The sequence below is a fragment of the Cynoglossus semilaevis genome, chromosome 14, assembly GCF_000523025.1.
Source record: "Cynoglossus semilaevis isolate Cse_v1.0 chromosome 14, Cse_v1.0, whole genome shotgun sequence".
In the NCBI taxonomy this organism is placed as follows: domain Eukaryota; kingdom Metazoa; phylum Chordata; class Actinopteri; order Pleuronectiformes; family Cynoglossidae; genus Cynoglossus; species Cynoglossus semilaevis.
In genome coordinates, this window is record NC_024320.1 from 14,533,876 (window position 1) to 14,546,607 (window position 12,732).

The following is a 12,732-nucleotide window of genomic DNA, read 5'->3' on the forward strand; positions in this document are numbered from 1 at the left end:
GCACTAGCAAAAGTGGGGGAAAAGAAGCAGATACAATAGAGGGTTTGTTGTTATTGCAAATGTTGCTTTGTTGGGCCACAAACACAAAACAGAATTGAACCATTACAGCCGTGGATGTATTACTGTTTAACTGCTTTAGCTGAAGCACTGGGATCTGTTTGCTCACAACCTTTTGTTGCATGTTGAATCTATTGCAAGAACATGATCATTTCTGTTTGAACAATGTCACCACAAGGTCTATCTTGTTTTTATCTTGTATTTAGGGTAGTACTTTTTTGTTGTATAATAAATGAACTATTCATCATATTTCTAAATTTGACATTTCTTTCTGACGTTCTATATTTTCTATTTTTACATAAGATTGTTTGGCACCAGTGTCAGGTGATAGTATTGATTCACCTTAATAACTGTGCTGCAGAGTTTATTGATCATTTTACTATTGTCACATTGTATTTGGAGAAGAGGAGAGATAGACAACAGCGGGGGTTCAGCGTCTGCCATGTTCTGTGCAGATGAGGATATTGATTGTGGCTTGTACACTGTTTATTATGAATAAATTGAAGGAGATGGTGACGTGAAAGCCAAATATAAATACAGTGATGTTCGACACAAAACATTTACTTTGATCAATGAATGTCTTGTAAAAAGACAAGTGTCTTATGCTGAAAGACAAAAGGAGAGACACTGCAGACTTCAGTGAAGCCCGGGTGTGAAAACGAGCCTCTTGATTAATTATAACACAAGAGCTGTTGGCAAAGCACATGAATAGTTGAACTAATGCCAGCAGGGAAGTGTCTCATCCTTGTTGCCTCTTACACTTTCAATTGAGCACAAGTCTTATCTCCGTCGCCCCGTATTTGTTTCAAAAACGAAGGTACGGCCACTTAATCCTACTTCTCTTTCTTTTCTCCTTGTCTCTCAGTGGAAGGCTGCACAGACTGGTCAGTGGACTACCTGAAGTACAGGGTGCTGGTGGGGGAACCCGTGAGGATTAAGTGTGCTTTATTTTACGGATACATCCGGGCCAACTACACCCACGCACAGAGCGTTGGACTCAGCCTTATGTGGTACAAAAGTGCTGGCCACGGGGACTTCGAGGAGCCAATCAGTTTTGACGGCACCAGGATGAACAAGGAGGAGGACGCTATATGGTTCCGACCGGCAGAGTTGGAAGATGTGGGATATTATTCCTGTGTACTAAGGTAAGTACTTAGTTATGTGTTGAATAATTTACTTTTATTTACCCCCACGTTAATGTTGACAAAAAATTATTGCTATCAGAGAACATGAGCTTTTCTAAGACAAAAACAGAAAAAACTAAATAGAACATTATAAATGACTAGGGCTAATGTATTAATGCATCAGTCAATGGATTGAAATAAGAAAAAAAATCTAACATGTAAATGGAACAAATGAGAGTCAAGGCCAAGCGCTGACCAACACCTAGAAAATGTAACTAGTAAATAAACAGGAAACAGGATGAATCCATGGACATCAAACTCTCAGTCATTGGTGAAAACCTTGACCTTAAAAGGACAGAACAAGGTCAGTTTAATGTGTTATTCTTCTCTGGTGGTCAGTTAAAACGTTGCTCGTTGGCCTCTTAAAAGTAAAATTGTAAGAAAAGTGAACTTGAGTCAGTGGGTCATATTTCCAAATGTCTTTGTTAACTGATGTATTAATTGTGTCCCATGTTTAAGCCCTGGATGTAGTTTTTCTACACAGCTACACAAGTGTAAAAAAACTACAAGTGAGACTCTGAAGCAGAGAACGCAGAGAAAGAATAACTCCACTCTCTTGTGGGAATGAAAACAGAAGAAAATCCGGGGAATCATTTGTATTTCAGAGGTTCATTCGAAAGGAAAAAAAAAAGAAAATGCATCACAAACGCTCTCGGGCAACTGAGACACTCAGAACAGGTTTCTCCGCGTTTCATAAGCTTACTTTTAAGAGGTTTTTAGTTATTAATATTTAACACCATTAGCTCCCAGTCGACAAGAATGAAAAAATAACTGCAGCAATCAGTCAGCTTAGAGTTATTGTTTGATCAGGTGGAAATGGAGGCACAGGATTTGTTTTGGAGGACAGCGCAGGCTTTGTTGTAACACGTTCAGAGCCAACACATATTTTACCTTCATGGAGAAAAATAACAGCCTTTTCCATCATGTGGAATTGGACTATTGTTGCTCGTGGTTTCCATCCTGCATATAACTGTTTTTTTCTTTTTTGCACAGATGAGTCCTCACTCAATGATGCTGATTATCATTATTTAAAATCTAAACAGATACAATGCTGACCTTTCTGCTCATACCAGCACTGATGGAATAATCAGATTTGCTGATTTTCCAGCACTAATCAAAGCATTTGTTGCAGCTGGAGGTAAAATCTTTCCCACACTGATTGACTTAATTGAGCCAAAAACAGGGGAACAACATAATGTCCACTCTTAATTACCTCTCTGTGGGGCTTAAAGTTTACTTTTGTGTGCTCACTTGTATTTGTTTTTCACCATTTCTTCAGCCTTATCACAGCCCTCTCCTTTCAGTGGCACAGTGTCGCTGTTATTGTTTCCTTTCGTCTTCTTCACATTTTTATTTAAGCAACACGATAAGTCGGTTAGAGAGAGTGACAGTCTGTCGTCTGAACTGATCTGTAAGTAGATTAAACACAATGAAAACGTACTTTTTTATCTTTTTATCTTTTTATTGTCTTTACATGCATTTCTGAGAATCCTATCCTTAAGATGATAATTCAAAATAAAAACTTTGATTATTTAATTTTCTTCCTTCTTAACTATCCTTGTAGTTAGAGTATATTTGTGAACTTTGATTATTTAATTTTCTTCCTTCCTAATTATCCTTGTAGTTAGAGTATATTTGTGAGTTTTTTTGTTTATAGTTTTAATGTAGTGAAAACCAGTTAACTAAAGTCAGACCATGCCCCCATACCAGACCACACCATTGCCCACATATATCAAGTAAAATGGAATTTCCATCAGGTGTGGAATAAAAAAGATTTTTTTTTCCACATGATGTTATTCTGTCCTCTGTTATTCAGGGGCAGAGATTAAACAGAACCATCACGAAGGTCTTCAGCAGAGATGAACCCTGGTGTAGGATTTTCATTTTTTTTAAATGCAGAATTGAAATGGTCACGTTATTACAGGTGAAGAGCTGCATAAAGCACCAATAATGATGTATCTTAACTGAATGTCAGTATAGCTACTACAGTCAACCACCATAAACAGAGCAGTCTGCAGCAAGGATTTTTATAATGATAAAATGGCCTAGGAAATGTTGGAGGAAAAGTGTTTCTCCTGTTTGTTTATTTTTGGTGAAAACAGATTTAACAGGTTGAGATTGTAATAAAGAAATGTAATTGAAATTACATAGTTTATAAATGAAAAAGAGATCCAACATATTTATGGTGCACAGAGTTTAAAACAGTAACTTGGTTCTGTTTCAACCTTCCTCACATTTATAGCACTCTTTGACCTACTTTGTATGTTAGTATGCTGAATTATTAAAGATGATTATTCCATCATTTTTCATGTAGTACTGTAACATGGAGGCAGTCCACTTCTGGCAGAAAAGTCTCCCATTTTGCAATTTATTGTACAATGTTCCAATGCTTTTATCAAAGTACTAGCGTTCTCATTGTGTTGGAGTATCCTGGGATTACAGTGGAAAACATTTGGTTGTGTTTGCAGGTTAGGTTTTATCTAAAATCTTTTTTCTTAGTTTCCAAGTGTGTCAAATTGATGCTAGAGTCTTTTGTTCTTAGAAAATGTTGCTTTATTTTTCCAAACCAGTGAGGTCGTAGGGTTAAAAAATATGTACTTATTCACTGAAAAGTCACTTAAAAAGCAAGAAGAAAAATTGTTTTTCACACATTTCAGTGCCAAACTTTGAGCCAGTGGAATAAAAGAAATGTTCAGTGAAAAGCTGAAAGTCCTGTCTTATAACTTAGTCAACCAAGGGTCAAATGAGCTGAGTTTCTAATGGGGTTTCGAGGTCAAAAATTAATTCATTTTAATCAATTTAAAAGACCTAGACTTTTCTTGTTAGTACAGGCGAACACACTCTCTCTCTCTCTCTCTCTATCTCTCACTCTGTCTATCTCTCTCTCTTTCTTACACACACACTTAAACACACTCTTCTCTGCACACATCTCACATTAAATACATCACACTAACATACAGTTGAGGCAGCTCTCACACCACAGAGATCACCTTCTCTCACCACAGTGGAAGTGACAAGATGATTCCCTCCATGCATCAGATCCAGGACAGCTCTCTGCTGTTTCAAGATGTTTCAGCCCTGGGGAGCTGGTATGTGGTATGCAGAGTAAAAACATCTGCAGCAGTGTGTCGACTGAGCGTGCCGCTGCTGACGGTGGAGTGACAGAAAACAAACACACAAACACAATGAGCCACCTGGGTACTTGGAAAAAAAATGTGCCAAGTCCCCAGCTCTGCTGCTGCTTGCTCGCTCCAAGTCTGATAGCATGACAGAGTTGCTAATTCACAGACAGTGCAGTGAGCTGGCAGGTTAAACAAATTAGCATATTAGCTGACGAGGACTCACATTTGAGTAGTTGAACGAGTTGTCTGACTCTGAATTGTTTTTGGGGTTTTTTTTTTGTTATGATCACTCGGTTCTCTGGCCGTTTGTGTCTTTAGTTTTGAAAGATTTATTTATTTATTAGATATGCGACTACTCTTTAGCTTTGCCTGCTCATGTTGAGCTATATCTATGGTACATTTTAGTCAATTTAGTCAACAGTTGAATCGCTCGGCTCGTTAGCTTACCTTTGTTTTAAATAAACCATTTTTTAAGCTCTATTCTGTTAGTTCTAGGTTCTGTACCTTCATGGGGGCTTTTGTTAGCCTATTCTTATACTAATGTTTGGCTGATATTTTGTTAATTTGTTAGCGTGTTTTTGGCAGATTTTTTTAGGTTCTTTTGGGTATACTATGTCTCTTTTGTTCCAAAGATTTATGCCATTTCTTTTTGCTATTTTTTAACGAATTTATCACACTTTTGGCAGTGACAAGTTAAAACTGCTAATTAATTCTGTGTATCTGAGAGATTTAATTGGAGGATATTTAACATTCCTTTGGGCTTACCTAAAAGGATATGTTTTTCCGTTAGAATAATATAACATAATGTTTTTAATTGAATTGTTTTATGGAATTTAAACAAATAAAACGTAGTTAATGTGAGCTAAAGATCAACAAAACTGTATTTGGGTATATTTATTGCATTTAGTTTATTGACAGTACATTTAAAGTACAATGAACATTTATCTAATCACACAACCTGTAATAATAATAGTCTTCAGAAGCACTGGACAAATGTGACTAAACATTTGACTAGCTTTTAGCATTTTATGTCCAACTCCCTTTGCCTTGGTCTCTGCTTGGCCAGCAGAGGTAAAAGGTCACCTGTGCTTAATCTGTCTCCATCCTCCCTCATCTGTCACCTGATGATGCTATTATGAGAATAGCTGACCTTCACATGGTGCTTCAGGTTGATCCAGTCAGTGTGACACCTATCAAAACAGTGTGTTCGACTTATTAAGTCCCTGGAGTTTTCCATGTTAAAAACAGATGGCAGCTAAATAAGTTTTTACGGAAAAAATTATCACTTTACGGTAAAAATTTGTTGTTTTTTTTTAAATTAATTTAATGAAAGCTGACTGTTTAGCAGATTTAGCTTTGATAAAAACAATTTGCAAATCAGCGACATTTCATGTCTGCAAAATATTGAACGACTGTAATGAAATAAACATTGCTGTGTTCTTATTAGAAAAATAACATTTGAAACTAAGAGGTGAGTATTTTACAAGTTCATCTTTGGCTTAAAAGTCCCATGAACTGGAGAATACCCCAGGGTAAATACACAAAGACAGGAAAAAGAGTTCTGTACCAAACGTATACCAACCTACCATCGATTGACAGCCCTTTTACAAAGAAGAAATATATACTGTATTACAAATACATTTTTTTTCAAACCAGATTTCTTCATTGATCACTGTGGAATAGTGTGAGGATTACAGTTTCAGATTAAGGACAGATGTAGCAGCAGGAGAAGGATTCCACTTTTTGGCAGTGAGCTAATGTCTGACCTTTGACCCAGTGTGCTGCTGGTTGGCAGGCTGCCACCGTCCCACAGGCTTATTAATGGCTTTCCTGCATGCTCTGCCAGGCCTGAGCTGTCACCGTCAAAGGACAACGAAGAGGAGGGGATAACAAAAGGAGTCAGCGTGCGTTCGTGTACGTGCACGACCATTCGCTCCAGTCACTGCAGTGCAGTGCAGCTCACCCTGGCACCTGTGCATTCTCATGCTCCCCGACAGCTCATACATGCATTAGAGAAAAAGCCTTCCCTCACCGCAGCCACGCTGACTGTATTAGTATTCGTGGGCAGGAGCGGCCAGCGATCTCTCAGGGGAGTGACAGTCAGAATGGGCCGTCTGGAGCGCTCTGTCATTCAGCACCAGTCACGGCCTGTCCAATTGATCCAGCACAGCTGTCAAAGCCAATGAGAGACACTAGACTAAGGAGCAGGATGGACGAGTGGCGCTGCCAGGAATTGTGGAGGATGTATAATTTAGAGATGATGTATGTTTGTCTTTCATAAAGTACCTGGTAAACAACAATTGGTAACTGCTGCCTATTCAGTTATAATTGTTTTGCTATGATAGTTATATATAATGCTGACAGAAGGTTTAGTGTGGCGTTGAACTTACTTTTTCTTTTCTTTCCCATCAAATTCATTTTGTACTTGGATAACCTCCGGCGCAGCTTCTCATCATCAGTTTCATAAACATTAGGTTCATCTTTATTGGTCGCACAGTGAGAAAATCACAGCAACAGAGACATGTGAGATGAAGAATATTTAAAGGTTGGAGTATATATGCAGTGCAGCTTTGTACAGATGTGTTTGGGTAGAGAGCCAACAGTGAGCCTTAATAACAGCAGTGGTCGTTCCTCAATACACTGGCAACAAATGATTGTACACAGTTAAAAAAACAGTCCAGCAGAGATAATTATCATAAACATAAAGGCTGTAATAGTCCTCTGTATTTTCATAAAGTAAAAACTACAGCAGAGATGTTTGTTATTGCACGTAAATAAAGCCAAAAAGTTTAAAACGTTTATTTACCTGTTTCATATTGCATTTAAATATAATGTTTCATTGGGCAGGAGACAGTGTAAAGAAATGGATCTAAGAACAGTCATCATTGACAGTGTCACCTTAGATTGTTCTGGTCGTTCTGCTATTCTTAAATTCTCTGCTCATGCTTCGAAATTTCTATAGGATTTTGACTTATAATGTCCTATATCTTCATTGATACTGTACTGATAGGCACAGGAAAATAATAACTTCATGAGGTAATAAAAAATAGTAAAGTCTTAACTGCACTCATGTCAGTAAACTAGTTTTCTGATTAACTATGACAGAAATGCAATTGAAATGAAGTGGAAAAAACAGGATGCAGTTGGTGCCAAATTCCTGGCTCCAGTATACAGTATGTCTGCACCCAGTTTGTCTGATATGGATTTGCCAAGACTTTTCATCAGCAGGCGGAGGTTATTGACTAGGTTCACCTTTATTTAGTATTCCTTACACTTGTATGAAGAGCCTGCTCTGTGCAGCCAGTGTTTGGACAGACCTTTATTTGGCTGCATGTGCTTTTTTTTTTTCCCAGGCTGTTTTCCAGCAGCCATTGTCCAATGATGTATGGGCTGCTGTTTGTGCTCAGTCCACCTTTCACACTGTGCTTTATTCAGCTGTGATGTGACAGCATGAAGCTGGCAGCATACTGTATGCTCTGGGTACACTTGATGGCAAACAGTTGGGGGGAGGGTGGGGGGGTAGTTCAAAGGAAACAATGTTGCATATTAAAACAGAAAGTTTTTATAGAATTATAAAAAAGCAACATCATCACACGGTGCTTTACATGGAGGATTTGTTTACGTTCGCCGTTGTACGACATTAGATTGTGCTACATCCCCTTTCTTTTGGTTGTGTTTGGGTTTTTTGCCCTTCATCATGGCTTCCAGGCGTAGGTCAGACTCTTCTGATGTAGATTATGATTCTACCACCATGTTAGCGTAGGTGAGTGACTGAGGTACTGATGAACAGGATGTGAATTCTGAGTTGGTTAGTTGCACCATATGAACAGAATTCCACCCGAAGACGTGGACCCCTGTGTTTCCTTGGTTAAAAGCTGCTGGAATCGATTTTAAAAAATAACGATAATACATCCAGAATGTGGAATGGATTTGATCTTATTTTTTTTAACCCAACTGCTGCCATGTTGTGTTGTGTCTGTTTTAGTTTTTGGCATAGTAATATATACACAATAAACCAGAGAAAGTCACAATATAAGTGAAATGTGACATAACTGAGGAGATTATTCAGTTTTAGAGCTTCAAACATCAGTGAATATGAAGGAAAGAGTATAAAAACTGAAGGCCTGTTTGATATATGAAGGTTAAACTGATTTTTTATTTTTTTTCAGTCATATCATTTTAATGTATGTACATACAGTACTGTACATAAGGGGCTTAACGCTGATCCAGTGTAACATACAAGTTTAATCCACCTCATGCACACGTTCCAGTCTTAACCGATTTCTCTCGGTGCCCTTCATGCTTCCTCTGATTGGTCATTTGTCCTGTGCCTGATTCCATTTGATTAAGTTCAATTCAAATGGCTTCTGGCTGCGCAGGGAGAGGAAGTGGGCTGTCTCAAGAGATTATACTTCCCAGAGTAGTGCTGACTAAAATCCTCTGTCACAGTCTGCATCACTCACCGGAGCCATCCCTGCAGAAGGTCATGTGGGAGCAGTTTTTATTTCTTTATTTACAGCATCAATTTATGATAAATCTCACACACATGCCACATCCCTCACACTCCAGCTTGACCTTTTTTTTTAAATCTGAATCTTTTACACACTGGAATATCACTCAGGAATAGTTTGATATGGCCAACTCCATTTGCTGTAGTGGCTGCACATAAGAGCACAAAGCGGCCTCTTGGCAGGTCTGAGCAGAGGAAGTCATCAAACAAGATGGCAAAGCATGGCTATCTGATGGCAGGGACACTGACCTTCTCTTCCTCATATCTGATGGTGGGTTTTATCCGCTGCCAGACAAATGTCAGAAGTACCGTTCTCCGAGCACAATCACTTTGGCTCCAGAGCCAACTTTACCTCCGTCTTCCGTCTTTTTCCCAACCGACTCCCCTTCATTCCCATCTGGATTGTGAAGAGTGAGATATCTGCAATACAGCAGCTGTCAGTCAAAGTGTGAGATAGGAGACAAAGACGGAGACAGAGAGAGACAGAGAGAGACAGAGAGAGAGAGAGAGAGAGAGAGAGAGCTCATCTCTGGGGTGAAATGTTTTACCACTTACTTCATATTCTTAATTTTGATTCTTCACAACTGTCCGTTCTCCTAACAAACATCAGGTTGTATTTTGTATGCACAGCATTGTGCTGCTCATAAATTACACCCTGAAGGCCTGGGCACCGATGAGTAAGGTCATGACAGAGAAAACAATGGAGACAAATGGTTTTTGTTCATCATGACATCAGGTGGTAAGCAAGAAAAGATGAGTGGAGTTTGTCGAGGAAAAGAGAATGGCTGCCCTGAAGACATTGACTGAGTGCTGCACAGTATTCGCTCAACACACGTTTATTTATAGTATTTGCTGTGGCACATTGAATACTTGTAGGATGGATAGACCATGACCCCAGGTTACCTCAGGTCACAGCTGCTCTGAATAACAATATCTAGACATTGACTGGCAAAAACCTGAAATAAAAAAAAAAAACCCTAATGTAAATTAATTAATAAGAAATGTCAATAAAATTTTCATGGTCTTGACTTTTTTTATGGGAGAACTCTACCACTCTCTGCCCATATGGAATTAATTATTGCTGCTTGACTGCCATGCCTGCTGTTTAGATTGTGTTATAGTGATATCTGGCAAAAAAATAATAGTATCAGACATCAGCAACTGTGTAATGTAAGGCAGACTCAGTCTTTTATCTAATAGGAATTGGAATACACTGTATCTGGAAACCAAAGTCAAAATAAAAGAGAGGATGATGCTGGTGTTTCCCAGGTTGACTTAGCACTGCACCACTTTATCAAATTTGTTAGTAGTAATTACTGAATTGCTGAGGTAATATTTTGGTCTGCAGTAGTGATTGACAAGCCCTGATCTTGACCCTTGACCCTTTTCACATTTCACATTTACTAGCCTCTGTAGAACTAGAGGTTAAATGTTCTCTGCTGATTAGTTTCTTAACCCTTCATTAACCATATGAGAGTCACTGTCTGTGCTTTAATCCTAATTTTTAGCCTCAGATCAGACATTGATACATTAGTCAGTGTCAATGCCGTCAGTGTTGGTTGCTTCCTCCCTGGAGAGAGAATAAAAACTGTTTCCAGTCTTGTTTCCTTGACTTTTCATAGACATATAAAGAAATTTTCAGAACAATGTAAAAAAAAAAAGCTTTTTTACATAAGATCATTTTGGATATTATCATGCGTATTCCCACTTGTATCACATCATCTAAGAAGATATAAGTGTTGAGAAAGTGTTTTTTTTTTCTTTGTTAGAAGTTCTGGTCTGCAACACAGAAATACACGTTTGTATCAGGAACACAGACGAGCCACGTCCGAGAGAAAAGTAAAAGTAGAAACATTGCACTTGAGCTGTTCCACCAGGGCAGACAAGTGCAACACCCCAAGACAGAGGCTAAGTAGGAGCAACTTGGCCCACACTCAGGTTTTGGGAGCCAGGGTGCTTAATCATCCTGAGCTTGTTGCCCGTTTTGACAGGTGAATTATGAGCGAGTGCCACAGGTAGAGAGCCGTCTTCCCACCGCTCACTGTGACCTTCACTCCAGCCGTATATAACACAGGGATCATAAAACACTGATTTAGGATAACTGTGCAGAGCCCATCTTGGTGTGGGATCATCGTGGACAGCTAAGGTGGAGTCGTACTCACGAGGTGAAGGACAGTGACACTGCAGGGAAACTACTATATCTGGGCCTTGGCTATATGCTGTGACACTGCTGTTGAATTTTGGTATCAAGACAACATTTTGGCCCGATGTACTTTTCATCAGTCTGCCAAGGTTGGACTCAGAACTGTCTGGGTCCCAGCCATTATCGGATGACATTAGGATATTTTTTCTCCATCCTGTCAAAACCCATTGCTACATTTGTCCTCTAAGAATCTGAGCATTGTAATTATTACCTGTGTGGTGGCTACGTGAGGAGGTTTTTATATCCTGTCTCCACATTCTCATATTGGGACCAGAGGAGAATTTTAACCTGGGAGAAAAGTGCCAAGATGTCACAAATACCACTGTTCAAAAACCACTGAATAATAACAATAATCTTAATAAATACAAACACACAAATATATATCCGTGCTCCTGTTTAACAGTGGATATTCTTGATATACTTGAGTGCAGCATCATTTCTCTGTTTTAACAGCGATGTTTGTCACCTTATGTAGGGACAGTGAGTGGGGTCACAATGAATCTGATGGGGTCATGTCTCCTCGACCCTAGTCCCATCTGCGCCCATGATTAGGACGATGCTAACAGGCCTGTCTGTGGGATGTTGGAAGATCAACTGGACAGTACCAGGACTTTACTGCACAGAAATACTAATGTGTAAATTTCCACATGAGGTTGACACATCAGTGAAACAACAGTAATTGTGACATGTTCAGTAGCTTCTCCTTAAAACAAGTTCTGCCAAACAAAAGCTGTTAAAAATGTCATAATTAGTATTTTCTGGTGACAGGAATGAGACGTTTTTTTGTCCATTACTTGACTCAGTGGAGCAGTGTGATCACTGGACTGGTTCTCTCCTCATGTTAGAGGGATACACCCACTGTAGCCACGGTAACAAAACCAGGGATCGGGCTCAAAAACTCATTCGAGGTTTTAACTGCTAAATAAATCAACCCTGTATGAAGAGGGCAGTATAAAAAGTTTTCAGGAATTGCTCTTTATTTCTTTAAATTTATTATTTAGAGTTTCCACGGTGCTATAGCAAATCCCAGAGAACATTGTTGTCTGTGGAACATAAGCTTATATATAGACTTAACGTCACTTAGATCATCATCTGCTCTCAATTAGAGGGGAGTTACTTTAATTAAGGTACTCATTAAGTAAGTTCATTAATCCTCCCACAGGTGCCACCGACTCTCTGGAGATTTTAAATCAATTCTGATTCCCTTTATTTAATGTCAGAACAGTAATTTAGTTTAAAGGCTGTTTTGCGTGAAGCTCCATAAAGACAGAGGGACTGTAGCATGTCGCCCGTAATCCTGTCAGCACGCTGCTTAACTCTGACCACTGCTTATCATTTCCCTGCGCCGCCTGCATATTGCAGCTGCCAGCCCTCCAGCCGTATATGCTAACTGTCACACTGACACTTCCCCGGGTTGATGTATACAGGATGCAATCAATCAGTGCCATGACATTGCAGGTCCCCTTCAATATGACACATTTGACGGACACCCTGTCCAATAATGCCATGCTGTAACTTGCTTGTTATCACAGGTAGGGTTGCATGTGTGTATATACAGCAGCATTGTGACCACGGGGGAGTGTGCAGCAGTAACAGCGGCAGGAACATGATCATTCTCCCGCTCACACGTTCTGAAGGGCTTCGCGATCGTCATAC

At 39.3% G+C, this 12,732-nt stretch overlaps 1 protein-coding gene across 5 annotated transcripts in view; it reads left to right on the forward strand.

The window, feature by feature from the left end:
• The window catches only part of LOC103389709 (interleukin-1 receptor accessory protein-like 1), a 185,846-nt gene that overhangs the window by 89,449 nt on the left and 83,665 nt on the right, over positions 1-12,732 (forward strand). For all 5 annotated transcript variants that reach the window (XM_017038946.2, XM_008325248.3, XM_017038948.2 and 2 more), the window contains one exon: positions 923-1,202. In XM_017038946.2, the coding sequence (XP_016894435.1) occupies positions 923-1,202 (280 nt within the window). The remainder of the gene's footprint in view (positions 1-922; positions 1,203-12,732) is intronic.